At 40.7% G+C, this 18,512-nt stretch overlaps 1 protein-coding gene and 1 long non-coding RNA gene across 3 annotated transcripts in view; one reads left to right on the forward strand and one right to left on the reverse strand.

The window, feature by feature from the left end:
• Positions 1-18,512, forward strand: part of impg2b (interphotoreceptor matrix proteoglycan 2b) — a 38,440-nt gene that overhangs the window by 9,811 nt on the left and 10,117 nt on the right. For both annotated transcript variants that reach the window (XM_067582971.1, XM_067582972.1), the window contains exons 6-16: positions 1,668-4,591; positions 4,697-4,858; positions 6,281-6,339; positions 6,617-6,637; positions 9,501-9,754; positions 10,797-10,858; positions 10,948-11,170; positions 11,761-13,523; positions 13,608-13,827; positions 16,567-16,777; positions 18,107-18,295. In XM_067582971.1, coding sequence (XP_067439072.1) covers positions 1,668-4,591; positions 4,697-4,858; positions 6,281-6,339; positions 6,617-6,637; positions 9,501-9,754; positions 10,797-10,858; positions 10,948-11,170; positions 11,761-13,523; positions 13,608-13,827; positions 16,567-16,777; positions 18,107-18,295 — 6,088 coding nt within the window. The remainder of the gene's footprint in view (positions 1-1,667; positions 4,592-4,696; positions 4,859-6,280; positions 6,340-6,616; positions 6,638-9,500; positions 9,755-10,796; positions 10,859-10,947; positions 11,171-11,760; positions 13,524-13,607; positions 13,828-16,566; positions 16,778-18,106; positions 18,296-18,512) is intronic.
• Positions 11,456-18,180, reverse strand: LOC137176935 (uncharacterized). The gene is made up of 3 exons (XR_010925900.1): positions 18,096-18,180; positions 16,671-16,771; positions 11,456-12,008 (listed from the first exon to the last, which is right to left on the reverse strand). It is a non-coding gene; the product is annotated as an uncharacterized lncRNA (long non-coding RNA).

An 18,512-nucleotide genomic window follows, 5' to 3' on the forward strand; every position in this document is an offset into this window, starting at 1 on the left:
TTTGCCCAAGGCCTGCACAGCTGATCATTTCGGTTTGAGTTTAGTTTGATCCTCATAAAAATCAAAAACAAAAGGTGGAGCCATGTTGGAAAGACTCGAACACTTCCATATTAAAAATAAACCTCTTGAGAAGAGTTTTTCACATTAAATGGCTCCAGGAAAATGTCTCAGCTACTATATTTGCAACTGCGAATGAAAAACACGAGGCTTCATCTGTCTCTGTCTTCCCGTAGATTAAATAATTAGTTTTCTAACTTTTTACAGCCTAATGTTTGTCAAAGCTCAGGTCTTTTGACCCAGAGTGACACATACAGTACCTGTCAAAAGTCTTGATACACTTTCTCATTGAAGTGAATGAGAAGGTTGTGAAATAAAAACTGCTGGAATCAATTAAAAATGACCTTCAAGTAGGTCTTTCACTGTGAAAAGAAGCAGGATTTAATACGATGTATTCATTTATATATCTGTATTTATTCATATTTATGTCTGGATTGTAAATACATATATACAAGGTTTCACACTCGTTTTTAAAAGGTTCAGTGATTTACAGCATTTTATATTTTTACAGCAGCTTTGACAATGAAAATACTTTTTAAGCTTAAAGCTTGAATTTAAAACATTTATTGAAGCCAAAAGGAAGCCATGTCATTGACAGACTTCAGCTGACAACACGTGGTTAATAGTTTCTTATCGGTGATCCCTTGATGACTTATTGAAAGTTTTATTTGTCCTCATGATGGGTGGCGACCCACGCGTTGAGAAATCCTGGTTTTATAAAAGCCTAAATGTGCTTTCAGGTTTGAAATCTGTCAACTTGCACCCCGATCGGTCTTATCAGAGGAGGAGTGGGTGCTGCAGGCGGATTCCCGTCACACGCTATACTCTCAGAATAGATCAGTAAGCCTATTTACAGGCAGCAGCCTGGTCAATGAAGGACCAGCAGCAGAGACGTAGACGAGTTACTGCTAGATGAGTATCAGGGTTAGTGTGATCACAGCTGCAGGTGGCTGCTCTCTGGTCTTTAGTGGAGGGGAAACTCTGGATTTGTTCAATGACATTTGGGTCTGGGACACTGTGATTGATATATTTTTTTTAATATTTGTCGCTACTATGCAAGAGAGAGTTTGTGAAGGGAAGTACAACTCTCTGAAGGGGCTTGGATCTTATTTGTGATTTAGTAGCGCAATAATTACACTACCGAATGAATGTATGGCTTGAATTAAAGCTAAAGTTATACATATTAATTACGACAACTTGCTTTGGAGAATGCGTTTGATTTAAAAGTATTTGTTAGCCCCCGAATGAGAACCAAAATCTTCAGACTCTTACTGTAACAACCAGTCAGTGAATCAGCTTCTGAAGTACCCAAATCTTTTGGATAATTGGGGTACACACAATAATTAGACTTTGTAATGAAAAGAAACAATTCTCACCCAATTCATATCAAACCGTCATATCAAGACGTACATTAAAAAAGGTAAATAAACATTTTCATTCTTGTTCCAGAGTAAACTTGAATAAACTTGCAGCTCCGTTACAAAGCAGATCCATCCAGTTGTGTCACATTTATTGAATTAAAAATGTCAAAAGAAAAGTCAGGTGGAGGAATTAGTTATACCTGTATAATTCTGTATACTGACATTTTATCTATTACTGTCACCTTACAGGCGACGATGTCATCTTTATTGGATCGGAGACTACCTCAACGGACCGGGGCGACTTTTTGCCCGACTACATGGTCACTGCTTGGACCCCTCCACTTTCTGCAACTGAAGGGTCGGTTCAAGAGGCTCCTGCTATAACACTGACAGATGTTCCTGTGGATTTGACCTCTGACCTTGCTGTTGCTGCTGTACCACAAGACACTGAAGATGTCCAGGAGACTGGAGGTGGCACTGACACTGAGCTTCTCTCTGAATCTGATGAAGCAGTTGTTGAGGAAGTTGCTGAAGATACTGTGGAGGTTTCCACAGACTCAGTTACCCACAAACCAGTGGGAGAAGACAAAACTGTCCTAGATGTAACAGAAGAGGAGGTGGTAGTTGAAGATGACAAGATCCTTGAGATCATTTCAGAAGACGTGGATGTACCTGATTCAGAGGTGATTCAAAAAGAAGAAGAGGAGCCACCCTCAGAGGTTGTAGCTGAAGAAGTCTTCACAGATGCTGCTGTTGTGGTTCTTCCAAAGCCTACAGCAATACCTGCTACAGAAGCTGTCACTGTGGGGGAAGTAGAGCAGGAAGTACCTCTAGAGGCTGCTGCTGAGGTTCCTTTAGAAGTCGTGACAAAGCGAATCCCAGAGACTGCAGAGGATATAGTAGTCCCAGAAGACGAAGAAGTTGAAGACAATTCTTTAGGTACCACCTCAGACGTAACCTTAACTGATGAGGATTCACCAGAGCCAGTTGATCAAACAGTACCTGATGGGCCTGAAGAACCTGAAGGTGATATACAGAAACCACCTGTAGCACACCCTTCAGATGAAGCTCCAACTATATTTCTAATAACAGATTCAGAAGAAGAAGAACCTAAGACATTCATAAATGTGACTCCAGAACAGGAATCTGTCTCAGAAGTAGAGACAGAGGTTCCCTCCCAGGCCTCTATTCTGACCACAACAGACAAGATAATAGTAGAAGTTAGAGAAGACATTGATGAGGACAAACCGTCTCTAAAGGCCGAGGTAACTTCTGAGCCTGTCGTTGTGATCTTACAAGATGATAAGGATGAAGACACTTCTCATGTCACTGAGGAGGTACCACCAAATACTACAGAGGGAGTGATAGAGGCAACAGAAGAAGATAAACCTGAGGAGGAAGTAAAGGACATAGTACCAGAGGCAACAGAAAAGCCAGAAGAAGAGGTACAATTAGAAGTCACACATGAAGAGGCTACACTGGTTATCGAAGATGACACAACAAAAGCTGCTGTTGAAGTAGAGTCCGCAGAAGTAGTAACGATAAAGACCGATGTGAAAAAGCTAATTGAGACTTTTGTTGAAGAAACAGCAGGAGAAGAGATAGTTGAAACAGAAGATCCCTCTGTGTCACAGGAGGAAGTGGTACCAATAGGAGGAGATGTAGCAGAAACGGCAGAGGAACAAGTACCTGAGGAAGCAGAGGAGGCAACTGTTACTGTAAAGGATACAGTAGAAGTTCCAGTTGATGTCACACCAGACACAGAAGAGGAAGAACCTGTTGATGCAGCAGAAGAAACAGCAATTGTTGAAGAAGGGACGGTAAAAACATTCGACACTACAGAAGAGACAGAGGAGGGAACAGCTGAGGTTGTGGGAGAGCCAGAAGAAGGTACACCCGGGGAACCTATGGAACCTGTAGAGGAAGAGGAAGGAGATGTAATGGAAACTGTAGAAGATGCAGAACCTGCCATAAAAACTGCACAAGAACCAGAACCTGTAGAAACTGTAGAACCTACAGAAGATGCTGCAAAGGAAGCAGAAAAAGATCAAGAAGTGGAAGCTATAGAAACTGTAGAAGACACACAGCTCATGGAAGAACCAGCACAAGAAGCAGAACACATAGAGGAAACTTTAGAAGAGACAGAACCCACAGGTGAACCAGCACAGGAAACAGAACTTGTAGAAGAGTTGGCAGAAGAAAAGGAACCTACAGAAGAACCAGCACAAGAAGCAGAATTTGTAGAAGAATTGGCAGAAGAGAAGGAACCTACAGGGGGAACGGCACAAGAAGCAGAACCCGAAGTAACTGATGAGGATAAAACAGATCTTGGCATAACATCTGTAGATAAAAAACACGAAGCAGCTGGAGGGGAACCATTGGGGGATAGAGAAGAGGAACCTTCTGAGGAGATACCAGAGGAAGAAGGTGATGTCGGGGAACCAGAATTTACAAAGGAGGAGACCATTGATGAGGCCCCTCCAGAGCCTGATGAGGAGATTACTCCAGTTATTGTTGTTGTTCCAGAAGACACGGAGGGATTATCACCAGCAACTGAAATGGAGGTAACAGTGGAACCTCCAGGACACTCTGAGGTAGAAGTTCCTCCAGAAACTACCAAGGAGGGCACAACACAGGTGGCTGAGCCAGAACCCGAATCTTTTCCAGAAGTTGAGAAAGAAATTGTCCCAGAAGCTCCAAGTGAAACATCTCCAGAAGTTGTGACTGAATCCCATCCAGGCACAACTTTAGTGGTAGAACCACCTGAGGAGGACATCCAAGAGTCCGCTCCTGCACCTGAGGAAGATGGCACCCTGAGTGAGGATGACATCCCGGGTACTCCTGCAGAGGTTGTCCCAGAGGAAGTTGAGGGTATCGTCCCTGATGTTACAGTAGAAGATTCAGAAGGAATCATGACAGAGGCTCCAGCAGAAGTCACATCTGATGATTTCACCCCAGAAACTGTTGTTGAAGTCACTACAGAGAGTATCCAAGGTACTGCTACTGACGCCACCGAGGAGGCCACAACTGGTTCCTCTGTAGAGGTGACAACCAAGTATGTAGCGGAGTACAACAACGGCAACTTCCCAGATCCAACAGAGAGACCATACGAGGCTGACGACAACTTACTGGGGAACAACGGCTTCGGCTTAGAGGACGAGCAGGAGAACTCGGTATGGCCTGAATAATTTTTGACATTTTTCAGTTGCAGAACTGTTAAAATACCTGTATTTACACACCAATACCCAATCCATATCTGTATGGTCCCGCACATTCAGATTGGTAACGAGATAGACGACACCTTGCTGAGGCCCCTGAGGCCCCTGAAGGACCAGGTGGTGGAGCTGAGCATCAAGCTGAGAGGTGAAACCTACAACGATGCTCTGAGAGACCCGAGCAGCTTCCAGTACCAGCAGCTGTCCAGACACTTCACACGCAGGGTGAGATGACCATAGCGTCGGCTGAGAGATGTTTTACATCACAAAGTGCAGTAAATGTGTAGGAATCATGTCGTGATGATGTTAAATGAGTGTTTAGTGGCTGCATACTTAAACTTTAGCATAATCTATGTTGAGGGAGGCTCTGAGCTAACACTTTAGCATATATTTTATTGAAATACAGCAAATGAGTAACATTTTTTCAGCAGCTTTGAAGTTAATAAAAGAAAAACTAATCTTAAATATCTTAAATGATGACACTTTGTCTGCTAAATCATTCAACATACTGCAGATACATTAGCATGAAGCAAGAGACACACACGATGCTTCTGACTGTACAGAGAGGTTTGTGTTTTTCAGTGTTGTCATCATGTTGTTTTGGAGAAACAGATGAGAACACTGAGCTGTGGTTGGTCCTCCTCCTCCTCATCTCTCTGACGTCCAGGATGCTCACTCGTTACAAAACTCTCTCACTTGTGGTTTCCTACAAACTGCAGACTCAGGACTTTGGCTCGGCTTTAAAGGACTCTGCTGTTTTTCACGCATTAAGAATCTTCACGCTTTAAAGCTCATTTTCCTCAGCTTTGCCAGCTATAAGCTGAGCGACATGCCGAGGCAGAAACTGCTGGAAAGCTTCAGAGAACATACAGTATACGAGCGGTGACTCACCTCCAGCTCAAGTCACTGGAAAAAAAAAAACGAGCTGCCAGGAAAGCAGAGTGCCGGTGTATTCCCGTCCAGCGGGGAGTTTTTCAGGCTCCGGGCCACCGTTAGTGACGCGGGAAGCCAGTTTATGGCTCCGACTTCAGGGTCGGGGTCATTAATGAGGGAATATGGAGTGGATAACAGGGCTAATAGAAACAGCAGGAGTCCGAATGAGAGGGGAGTGCAGCCACGGGCCACTGAGGACCAAACTAAAGACTCCAGCTGGGAATCAAACTAAATCACATCCAAACAGACATTATAAGCATATTTTCACTGCCAGTCTATTTAGATAGATAGATAGAGAGTACAATGAAAAACAATGAGGAAGGCAAAAGAAACAAATACAATTAAAGGATAAATTATATACAGATTATGTAACTCAAATATAAAACATAAATATAATAAGTAATATTTGATTCATTTAATATTTGACAACTGATCAGTTTACATGTGATTTGCTATTTTTAAGTCAACAATGAACTTTCACAAATTATCGGTTGCATGTATGAAACATTTAGCATAAAGCAGCTTTATTCTTGCACACAGCAGAGCTTGAAGCACAACTTTTAATTGCGGTGACGTCATCCTTCTGGTGTCTCTTTAGTGGATTAATAAAGCCTGCTCTAATGTTGTTGTCTTTGAACCTTTAGATAACAGATAAGTGAGCTGGAAATCTTGAAAACATCAAATAAAAAAACTAAACGTTTCTTCTCCTTTCAGATTGAAGACGCCTTCGACAGGCTGCCGGGCTTCAAGAACGTCTACGTGGTCGAGTTCAGGTACAGTTTTATTCACGTGTGATCCAGATTTTATAACTGTAGGGTTTGTTTGTTTGTTTGTTTGTTTGCCTGAGAAACAAGAATCCAGTGATTGAAAACATCAGAAAGTGAAGAAATCTGCATGTTTGATGTGAGATTTGAAACTTAAACTGAGACTTTTTGGTTAAAATCACTACAAGCAGAATATTAAGATGATTAAATATTCATTTTAAATGTAAACCAGAGGTAGAGAAGATGATAACAAGCTTCATCGTGGTTGTTTTGTTTCTGTTTTCAGGCCACAGAAGGACCTGGAGCGGTAAGTCATTTGTGTTTCATTGAGTCTTTGCAGACGTACTTTTATAGTTTTCATTTTAAAAGCCTTTAATATGTAGCTCTGCAGTTGGAGCTGGAAACTTCTGATGCTTCGCTTTTTATGATTTTCATGTTTTTGCTTCACGTCGTTTTTCGTTTTAAGTCTCTGACTCTGACCCGTTCACTTCTAAAACACCAGAGACTCCGAAACAGCAGGTCTGAAGGTTTACCAGAGTCCGATGAATCCGCTTTACTGCAAAGCCTGATGGGAAATTCAGCTGTCGTGTTTGGGGTGAAGCAGAAATGTTTTGTTCTGAAATTAAAAATGTTAGTCCTCCGTCACAAGAGGACGACTCGTTAAGAAGACAACGTGTTGCGTTAAGAGCTGCAAACATCATCATAGAGAAAAATAATTAGCAACTATTTTGATAATCAATTAATCGTTTTGAGTCTTTTTTCTGGTTTCTTCAGTCCATTATGACAGTAAACTGAAGATCTTTGAGTTTGTCGTCTTTAGGAAACACGTTTTTAGGTTTTTACCGGCAGAGGTCTCCTCCTCTCCAAAAACAAACGTACACGCAGATTAAAATTGTTAAAATACTAATTAAAGCTGTTTTACCTTAAAAAATCAATATTTCCCCGATGATGTTTGGTGACCAGCGGACTTCCTGGAGGGGCTGTAAGCCGAGCTGCTGCTAACGTTTGTCCAGTTTATTTCTGTGATAACTTAAGATCCAGACGTCCAATGACTAAAATCCTTCTTCCGGCTAAAAGATATAGTTAAAAACCACCTAAATTTATCATGAAAATGTGTCTTAAAACTGAATAAAAGTCCATTTATAACAGTTTGTGTGGAACAACCACAACGCCGATGTATTATCTTGTATGTGTGTAAGTTACTCTTTGGTAGACGCCATTGTAGCGGACAAACACAGCGCCGCCGTATGCATCTGGTGCGTGTTTACTCTTTGGTAGAGGAGGTATGACGCCATCGACAGGCGACCAAATGAAACGGTCCGTTACTTTGATTAAATTACAGATTTCTCTGAGTTTGAAAATACACAACTCAACAACATATATAACACAGGTCTAGTTGTTTTTAGACATTTTAATGTGGAATACTTACATATTAAACTGCAGTTATTTCTTCTTCTGTGTGATCTTTGTTGGCAGTGTGAAGCCCCCCTCACCTGCCGTCTGCTCTAATTTCCACTTAATGTCTTTAACAATAGTCAGTCGGCTGTTAAGTGGGATAAGTCGCTCGGCTGCTCGCCGGCCACCTGCAGCCGCCACAGGATTACTGGAACTGATTTACAGCAGGCTCCCCCCCCCCTCCACCATTGAGGAAAGCCCCCCCCCACGTCCACACTTCTCTTAATTCACTTTATGAGCTCAGAGAGACTCTGAAACTCACCTGAAAGGTCGTAGAAACTCAGAGTGACGGGAGGAAAGGTCAGGGTTTCTGTGTCATAAATGACAGTAAACTGAACATCTTTGTGTTTTGGAAGACGTCACCGTGAGCTCTAAGAAGCTATAACAGACATTTTTCACTTTTTTTATGATATTTTATGGACAAAATGATGAATCGATTGACTGAACAGGTTTCAGAATCAGGTTCGCACATAAAAGGCTGGTGGTGAAGAACAATCAAAAAATAGAAGGTAAGAAAATACGACTACCATAAAAACAGGTGATGTAAATATATGAGTACAATTTTACAATTAAAAAATAAAATATAGTAACAATTGTTGCAGCTCTGATGTGACATAACATGAACAAACAGATGTTAGATTTAAATGTACTGCAGTCTAAACTTCATCTCAGCACAGTTCATGTATAAAATGCAACACGAAGTGCGTAACAGAGTAAAACAAGAATAAATACAAGGTCAATTAAAAAGACAGAATAAGACGAGATAAGTAAACTGATTATACGGCACTATGATTATATGACTATAACTACAAACCACATGAAACATGTTGAAACTAGAGTTTTATGTCACCTTAATGTCCAACCAAAGTAAACCAAAGACATCTTCATTGAATAGTCTGACCGAGTTGTTCACAACAAAACTTCCATTTACATTTTAGTGAAGATCCTAAACTTGCTAAACTTAAGTTAAATTAAACTAAGTTACGTCTGATGTCAGGCTGAAATACTGAACATAATAAACAATATGTAAATATGTAACTCTAAAACACTTTTAACTTAATTTTAAATTCTACTGGAAAAGACAAATTTCCCCAAAAATGTGACTTGTGAGAGATTTATAAATTTGATATTTTCATCTGAAAAATCAGGAGTTTAAGAGTTTAAACGGGATCTTCTGGGGTTATAAACTGACTGTGGAGTCAGACCAGCGAGGGCTTTGTATTCTAAGAACAACAGGTAGCCAGTGGAGGTTCTGGAGGTTCTGGAGGACTTTGATGGTCTGATCTTTTGGTCCGGGTTAGAACTCCTGCAGCTGAGTTCTGGATCAATTGAAATCTATGGATTGTTTTGTTTGAAAGACTCATAAACAGCCTGTTTCTCTGAGTCAGACTGAGATGGAAACCTTAGTTTTATTCTACAGTCAGAAGAAAAGTGTTTCAACAGCTTTTGTTGAGATAAGACAGTCTTATGGTTAAATAAAAAACAAATTTTTCTTAAAAAAATGAACCAGTTTTCAATAAAAATCCACTTGCTTCACATTTCTTTGTCCTGAAACAATAAAACAAAAACTCACCAGTGAGACTGAAGTTTACTGGAAACCAGGTTGAAATATTTTTACTGACAGAAAATTAAAACATTTTAAAGGCTCAGTTCCAGACAAAAACATCCGTAATAAAAGACAGACATGTAAAATCCTTCGTCTGTCTCTCTCTCAGGGGTTTGGTGGTGCTCGTTCACTACGCCGTCACTCTGGAGGTGGACAGCGGCGGCGTCTCCAACGACACGCTGGACTTCATCTCACTGCAGAACAACCAGGTGGAGAAGAATTACCCCGGCGCCGCCGAGCAGCCCACCGTCGTCTACACCATCACAGACTTCCGCAACTACATCACCGAGGCGCTGCACAAAGACAACTTCATGACCAACAGCAGCCTGGAGACGCAGAACGACCCGCTGCAGCTGGAGAACGGTAACCATCGTCTCACTGGTTTATCTCTGGAGTCATTTACAAGTATTTAACAGGAGATTTTAGGACATTTTACAAAAAGCTTGTTGCACTTTGGTGCAAATTATAAGAAAAAAGCATCCATACTGTTGCAGAAATTCTTAATAAATTTAACAGACGTATAAAATATAATTATCAGTGTGTAGTTTTGTGTGTCTTAAAAACTCCATATTTTCATGTATTTCATCAAATTACATAAAGCTTAAAATAAATATCTGAAGATTATTATTATTATATAGTAGCTACTTTCAGGAAATTATTGAAAAAACCTAATATTCAATAACTACACACTAAAAACTTTTAAATTTATTAAGAATTTCTGCAAATTCACAACTATGAACCCAAACATAACGACCATCTAAACCAATTTAACACTTTTTTCTTATAATTTGTACCAGATTGCACCTTTCTTTAAAATTAAACGTTAAATACCTGCAAATTACTCTTATAGTAAATTAAAGGACCTGTTGTTGCTGGTTGTTGCTACACTGCAGAAAAAGCCTTTTATAATTCATTTTTGTCTGTAATTGAGTTTATTTTAATTTTCTAATATTTTTTGTGGGAGGTCCCAACTGAAAAATATGCAGTTTTCAAAAGAGGAGATTAGAGAAGCTTTTCCACATAATGATACTTAATTCTTATCAGGAAACTTATTAGAACATTATTAAATGTTCATGAATTAAAAATGAATTGTTTTTGTTTATTAAAACAAGTGCAAAGACGCACAATCACAAACACAAAACATCTTATTTCAAGTAATTTCTTAGATTAGTTTGTTTTGATTTTAGTCTCGTTTCAAGGTACAAAAATGATTTAATTTCTTGTGGATACAAGATGAAATATTCTTCATGAACTTCATTCACTGACAATATAAACGATAAACGTTTTTTAACCAGCTGTTGTTGTATAAAGAGGAAAATGGTGCGAATATATTTTCCACCGTAGATAAAGATGATTCATGTTGATTTTGGAAAAAGCATCGACTGTAACAAACTCTTGTCTGCAGCGGAGAATTTGTTGCCCGAAGTGAAGCCAACGAGCCGCACAGCCGACACCTTCGACAACATGGTGAGTCGCAACGGAAATCAGCTTTTTGATGAATATGAAAACATAAAGTCACTTCCTGTCGGTTGACCCGTGCAACGCTCTTCTTTCAGGATAACGTCCTCGCTGCAGAGAAACCGCCCGATGCTCCGAGCCACGAGGCTGACAACAGCGACGTCTTCCTGAAGAAGGACGACTTCCTGTTCGACCCGTTCGACCCGTTCGACCCGTGGAAAGGCGCTCAGAGCGAGGCGGCGAGCGAGAACGACGTCTTCATGTTCGACGAGAGCACAGTGCCTCCGGCGCCCGGCGCCCTGCAGCCGGGCGCACAAGACTGTGAGTTAATACTACTAATAATACTAATATAATTTATTTACATTTAATCATTATTCCATATTTAGATGGCTCTTTACATAAGTTCATAAGAGAATTCAAAACAAACCTAAAGTTCATTTCTTCTATTTATAATAAATTATGGATGAATTTAAATGACAGCATTAAAGAAAATACACTGTATCTACAAACACAAGTCACATTATTATAGTTATTTCCTGCTGTATATTCTATTATATCTCTAATTTATTTTGAGAATTGTTTTTCAATAATTTAGACAACAAATAATTCATCATAATTTACCATGTTTTAAGAAATCCCCTGACAAAAAAGACATCAACATACATAAATATACAGGTGCAGACATATATTTATATATATTTACACATTTACAACCATGAGCAAGTAAAATAAAAAGTTTTAATTAACTAAACCTTTAAAACTGTGGAAATTAACATAACTGGAAGCCTTAATCGATGTAATTAAGGTGTTTTTGTAAATGTAATCGTAAAATGTTAAGTTAAATGTTATATCTCTTTCTAATTCTTCCTTCTTTTAGTTTGAACCTCTGAATGTGTTTCTCTGCTTTACAGATAATGGAAACATAGAAAATGAGGGTTTTCTCCTCAGTAATTCTCCCGGAGACGAAACGCCCCGAGGGGACCATGCGGTTGCTGTTTCCTCTCTGATAAAGCCTCAAACTGGCTCTGAGGTCTCACCGGACGATGGGTCTGGTTCTGGTTTCTCTGGAGATGGGGAGGAGGCAGATCTCTGGTCATGGCAGCTGGGGGGGACGTCTGATCGGGGGGGTGGCAGCCTGGAGGTCCTCCCACCGCCGGATCTGGAGGAGATGGAGGAAGACAGAGACGAGGAAGAGGATGACGTTGTTTTTGAGACGCTACCCAGCAAGAAAGATGATTTAATTGCAATGGGAGTAGAGTTCACCCGCGCTACCCCTTTACAAACAACGACACTTCCAACACTTGAGAAATCAAAGGAAGACAGAAACATCGAAGAACCTTTCTTGGACCGGGTTTTGGTGACGCCGCACATCAGCACTGACCCTCAGTACTCCACCACCACCCAGGCACCTGTGTTCTCACCCAAAGGAACCTTGACTGTTGAACTTTCGGTGCACACAGTGGGAGCACCCGGCATCTACGACGAGTACTTTTTGACTGAACCACATGGCAATTTGGTGCCAGCTACAGAAGCTCCTGCACCTGAATCTTGGACTCGTGAGGCCCCTGTTTTTGCAGGACCAACTGATGCAGCAGTCATGCATCAAGAACCCGCTAAGGAAACATCTGAGGTGGAGAAAACTCCTGAAATAGCAACAGCTGGGTCAAGATCAGAGGAAGATGTACCTGAGGAGGAGGTGGTTGAAGTTGTTGAGCCTGAAGTCCCTGTTTCTGGCGTTTCACCGACCAAAGAGTCGCCCACCTTTGTAGAAGCACAGCCAGGTACAGTCAAAGAATCCAGCTTTGATATTGTCACTCTAGAACCATCAGATGTGAAAGTATTCACTGAAAAACCTGAACTGCTGCTGCCAGGAACTGAACACCCTGATGAGGTTGAGATTTTGGAGGAGCAGCACATCAGCGTTTCTGATCCTGCAACAAAGACGCCACCAGTTGCTGCTGTAGATGAGGACCTGGTTGTGGATGAAGTCATGATTGTCACAACAACTGCCTCTCCAATGCAAACGCCTTCATCTGTAAGTTTGGACCACAGCAGCAGCATCGCACTCTCGCCTGAGAAGGACTCACCATTCACTCGAGTGTCGGATTCGGCGCCGGATGATGAGGATCTGGTTTACTATGAGCACCCAAACCATGAAGATGAGGTTCCACTGAGCGCTTCGTCTTTAGATGTTCCAACTTTGGCACCACATGAGGTCAACAAAACGGAAAGTCTTCCAGGATCAGATGCTGCAGAAAGGTCACCAGGTGTTTTAGCACAAGACGAAGATTTGGGTACAACCTTAACAGGAACTTCAGAAGGCGAAGCCGGTGGGGAGATCCTCCAAACGTCAACATCCTCACTTCAGGAAGTCAACGACAGCAACCCCGCTACTGAGATCCAACTCTTAGAGCACAACTTCTCTGAGATACCGAGCATCGACGTCAGCTTTGATGTGTTCCAGTTGGGTGGCGTGGCGACCGAAGGCGATAGCAGTGGCTTCTCCAGTGGGGCGCAGGGGTCGGACCTGGACGGCATCGCGTTGCCGACCAGACCGGGCAGAGCACTGACGGTGTTCTTCAGCCTCAGGGTGACCAACATGGCGTTCTCCATGGACCTCTTCAACAAGAGCTCCCCAGAGTACAAAGCCCTGGAGCAACGCTTCCTACAGCTGGTGAGAACTCAACGAATCATGACTCAGCGAGTGAAAACTTGTAGATTCACATGTAACATTCTTCACTTTGTGTTTGCCTCGCAGCTGGTTCCGTACCTGCAGTCCAACCTGAACAACTTCCAGAACCTGGAGATCCTCAACTTCAGGAATGGCAGCATCGTGGTGAACAGCCGGATGAGGTTCGGTAAACCGGTTCCCAGAGGCGTCACCAACGTTGTCTACCTCATCCTGGAAGATTTCGCCAATACGGCCTATCAGACCATGAACCTGGCCATTGACAAGTACTCACTGGACGTCGAGTCAGGTAGGACTGAAATTACAGCTTTGTGAAGTTAGATGGTTAGTTTGTAAAGGCTGATAATGAAAATGTTTCTTCATAACTTTTGGTCCTCTGGAAGGATGGAAAAGTCTCTAAAAACCAGTCTCTTACAAACACATAACAACTCTCTTGCTAATTGGACACATCCATCCTACTCGTTAATCTCGTTTTGCTTTTCCTTCTCTGAATGGAGAGTCTAGAATAGAGCTGCAACGATTAGTCGATTAATCGATTAGTTGCCAACTATGAAATTAATCGCCAACTATTCTGATTATCGCTTAATCGTTTTGAGTCATTTTCTAAGAAGAAAAACTCCAAATTCTCTGATTCCAGCTTCTTAAATGTGAATATTTTCTGGTTCCTCTAGTCCTCTATGACAGTAAACTGAATATCTTTGTGTTGAGGACAAAACAAGATATTTGAGGACGTCATCTTGTGCTTTGGGAAACAGTGGTGGACATTTTGGTCGTTGCAGCCCTAAACTTGTTTACTTCCACCTACAGCAAGTGACGGAGGCTGACATCATTGTCCTTTCCCATCACAGATTTGTGTATCTATGTTCTTATCTTACTGGTTTTAAGTGGGACTTTTTGGTGAGAACCAGATAATAATTGATTTTATAACTAAGGATATTTTTTCAAACTTTAACTTTAATTGTTGCTTATTTAAACACAAATATTTTACATTTTTAGTTTAGTTTTAGAGAAATTCTCTGGATTTGAAACAGTACTCAGGTGTTTTAATCTGACCTTTGAGAATGTTGCTGATGAATAAAATCTCTTTAGTTTTCAGTTTCCAAAAGTGTCTTTCGGTGAAAGTGTTTGCAGTCTCTGAGGTGTTATAAACCTCCTCAGTCCAGCTCTGAGGACTCTCTCTGTCTCTGACACTGAACTCCTGTCAGGACTCTGATCTAATACCTGAGATAATCTGTCTGGGAGGAACGTGAGCAGCAGCAGCACACGCTGACTCACACTGATGAATCAACATCATGTTTACCTCCGTCTGTCTGAGCTCACACCGTCCGTCTCTGTCCAGTGTCAGTCTTTGTTTCTGCAGATTTGTAGAGTTTTGTTGAATCAGAATCAGTAAATTTAATGAAAAAAAAACAGTAATTTCTAAAAGCCATTTAGTCTCACTTTTATTAGAACAGGAAGACAAATTGAGCTAACATGCTGAGATAATGTCTTTGGTTTCCTCTGCCATTTCTCCAGGGCTATATTGATTAATCTGCAGATTATTTATTGATTATTTTGTACATAACATATTGAAAAATGTTTCCTAATGTCCTAGGTGTCTTCTATGAATATTGAATATAAAATATTTAGTTTCTATAAATGTGGCATCAGGATCATCACACAAGAAAGAATAAATTGAATCACTGCTGTCGAATCAATCAGTGGAACAGATAATAGATTTTAGTATTGACTGATGAAGATGGAGATTTTTTCTGGTGTGCGACTGGTGTAAAAACATATTGAAAACAGAATTTTATATAAATGCTGAGCATTTAACCAAAAACATAAAGAAGAATCAAGAATAGAACCCTGGGGAACCCCACCAGTATTTACTGACCCTTTCTGCTGGATGTATTCAGCCGTTTGCTAACGTGTTAGCCGAATTTACTTTATAAACTGATAATATGTCACATGTTGAATTTACAGATTGATCTGCCTCCTTCTGCAGGGCAAGAATAGTCTCTTGTTGCTCATAAATTTTAACCACATTTCAAGAAAAACTGCAAAACAAAGTTTTGAAGGCACTGATGGCTGGTTTTTAGCATGTAAACTGAAAATATAAAGGACCAAAAATAGAACCCTGAGGAGCTCCAACAGTCATTATTATCACAAAAGTTGAGAGTTTTGGATTGATAGGTTCTTCTGTGGTGTCGTCAGAGGAAAGACATTTCCTCCAGCGTGTTCGTCTCTGCTGAGCTGCAGCTCATTAATCAGTCTGAGCCAATCAGAGGAGCTCCTGACAGTCTGATAACTCTAATCTACAGCAGTGAGTCACTGCGGTCAGGACTCACTGTGCACATGATAATCAGTTTACTCCACTCGTCTTCAGCACAGTGTGTGAAGGCAGGTTTTCCATTGCACAAGCACATGGTGAACCATCTGCGGTACTACGCTTATCTGGTCTGTCATAACACAAACTCCACCTTAGAGTCACTCTGAAAGAAGAAGAGAACGTTTCTAAAAATACAACTCAAGTAGTTTGTGAAATATTTGGCTAAATCAGATTAATTTCAACACCCAGACTCCACATTTGCTTGGGTTTTAGATTTGATTATTTCCTGATACAAATATCTGAGTTTTCATGTTGCTCAGAAACAGAAAATGTTCATGTTGTGCTTTCAACTTCACAGTCCAGGAGGTTTTTCCACAAGAAGATACTCCTTCGAGTTCACCTCTGATAAGGTTCCTCAGGGTTCTCTTCTCTGTCCTTTTTTTGGTTAAAGCTACAAAAAATATTTTTTATTTTAAACACACGTAGCATAATATCAGCTTATGAAGTATTAGTAAAAAAGTAGCAAACTAAGGCTGCAACTAATGATTATTTTTATCATAGATTAATTGTTTTTCTCTATAAAATGGTAAAAATAATGAAAAATCTCCACTATAATCCACCATTGAAAATCCTGAACAGTGCAATAGAAGCAGGTCTTGTCCTTGTGTCTCAAACTTCTTCTTCTTCTGTTTATTTTTTGTTGTGTTTCCTGTCCAGGTGACAAAGCGGATCCCTGTAAGTTCCAGGCGTGTAACGAGTTTTCCAGGTGTATGGTGAATCAGTGGTCGAGTGAGGCCGAGTGCGTGTGCGACGCCGGGTACCTGAGCGTGGACGGCCTGCCGTGTCAGAGCATCTGCGAGGTGCAGGACGACTTCTGCCTCAACGACGGCAAATGTGACATCATCCCCGGAAAGGGCGCCATCTGCAGGTTGGAGGAGCTTTTATATTCTTCAAGTAACAGGATATATTAGGAAAATGTCACTTAACTGGTGCTTAACATTTTGAATGTAACAACATATTTTATACTCCTACTAAGCTTTTTACAATTTGTCCCATCAGTTTTTTTTAGACTTTAACTTTTTGATGCATTAAAGGACTCTTCAACTTCTGAGATTTTTGAGCCTCAGCTGCTGAAAAAACAACATTTTAAAGCAAGAAATGTTTCCTGTGTAACCTACATATGCTTATTTTACATTTTCCGGCTTTCAGCAACAGAGCTTGTAACTTCTCCAGACACTGCTCTCAAATCTGAGATGTCAGATTGTCCTTGAATGCATCCATGGGGAGATTTTTCAAAATAAAATGTTTTCTTTCTCTTGTAAATAGTCAACCTTTCTTAAATAAACAAGACCTTAAATCTCCTTCCTACACAAAGCGGATGTTGACCACAGAGCACTACAGTTCTGGCAGCGTAAGGTGTTACATGTACGTCTAATTTCAGCAAAAGTTTCCAAACAATTTGACCAAAATTTGATAAAAAATTTTGTTATTATAAGAATAAAGTGAAACTATGTAATATCAAGTGCAGGAAACTCATTTATTTTTTTATTTGACAGGGACAATCCACTGTACATTTACTGCACCGAATATTGCTAAAAGTTACTCAATTATTTTCTTACGTATTTTAAACAAGCTGCTTAATTGCTCCTGAGATTTTAATAATTTGCTTTTTAATAGTTAGGTTGCCTCTTACAATCACGCTTAAAAAGTGATGCCTTAGCACACCTTCTGTCTTAAGCTGTTTAGAATTAGCATATAAATAAATAGCAGTATCATCTACATACAAACGGATGGAATATCATTAACATAAAAAGCTAAGTAGTAAAAGACAATTACATCTGATTGACAAGAGCCGTGACACTGTTTACATAAAAGTTGGTAAACTCTTCAAGTAAAGGCGTGGACTGCCCGTCCACCTCAAGGTGTAATTATCAGTTTTTACAGCTTGAGCACCTGGTGTGGAAGTTAGTATGCACACAGACTATCTCAGTGGGCTTTTCAGTGCAGTACAGTGCATGTGTCAACCTGTCCCTTTATTTCATGACGAAATATACCAAAATAATAAAGGAAAAGGAGGGAACGACACCACACAAATACTTTGAATATAAAGGGGGGAAGAGGACTAAGTGCTGAGTGTTAGGGATTGATGGATCGTCCGAATGGAGTCGGCCTCGGATCTGGACATGGCCTTGTCGCAGTTTGTCCGGGTTTTTGTGTGACTGTTGCTGTGTTTTTGAACCTGTTACCTCGGCTGCAGGTGTCGTGTTGGAGAGAACTGGTGGTACCGCGGCGAGCACTGCGAGGAGTACGTCTCCGAGCCGCTGGTGGTGGGCATCGCCATCGCCTCAGTGGCCGGTTTCCTGATGGTGGCGGCCGGGACCATCTTCTTCCTGGCCAGGACGCTGCGGGAGCAATACGACAGGGAGGACACCGAGGACCCGCCAAGGTGAGCAGCAATCGTTTATTCTCCTGTCAGTGTTGTTTATTAACGAACCGAGTGTCTGTTGAAGGATTTAAGAAAAATGTGAATCAGAGGAGTTAAAAAAATTATTCTTTCTACTTTTAAACATGAATAACAGACAGAAAAATAAATAAAACATAACAGGAAGTAGTCAATTAACACAAAGCAAAAAATGAAATAAAAACAATAATAACAAATAAAT

This window comes from Thunnus thynnus, chromosome 24, assembly GCF_963924715.1.
Source record: "Thunnus thynnus chromosome 24, fThuThy2.1, whole genome shotgun sequence".
NCBI lineage: Eukaryota > Metazoa > Chordata > Actinopteri > Scombriformes > Scombridae > Thunnus > Thunnus thynnus.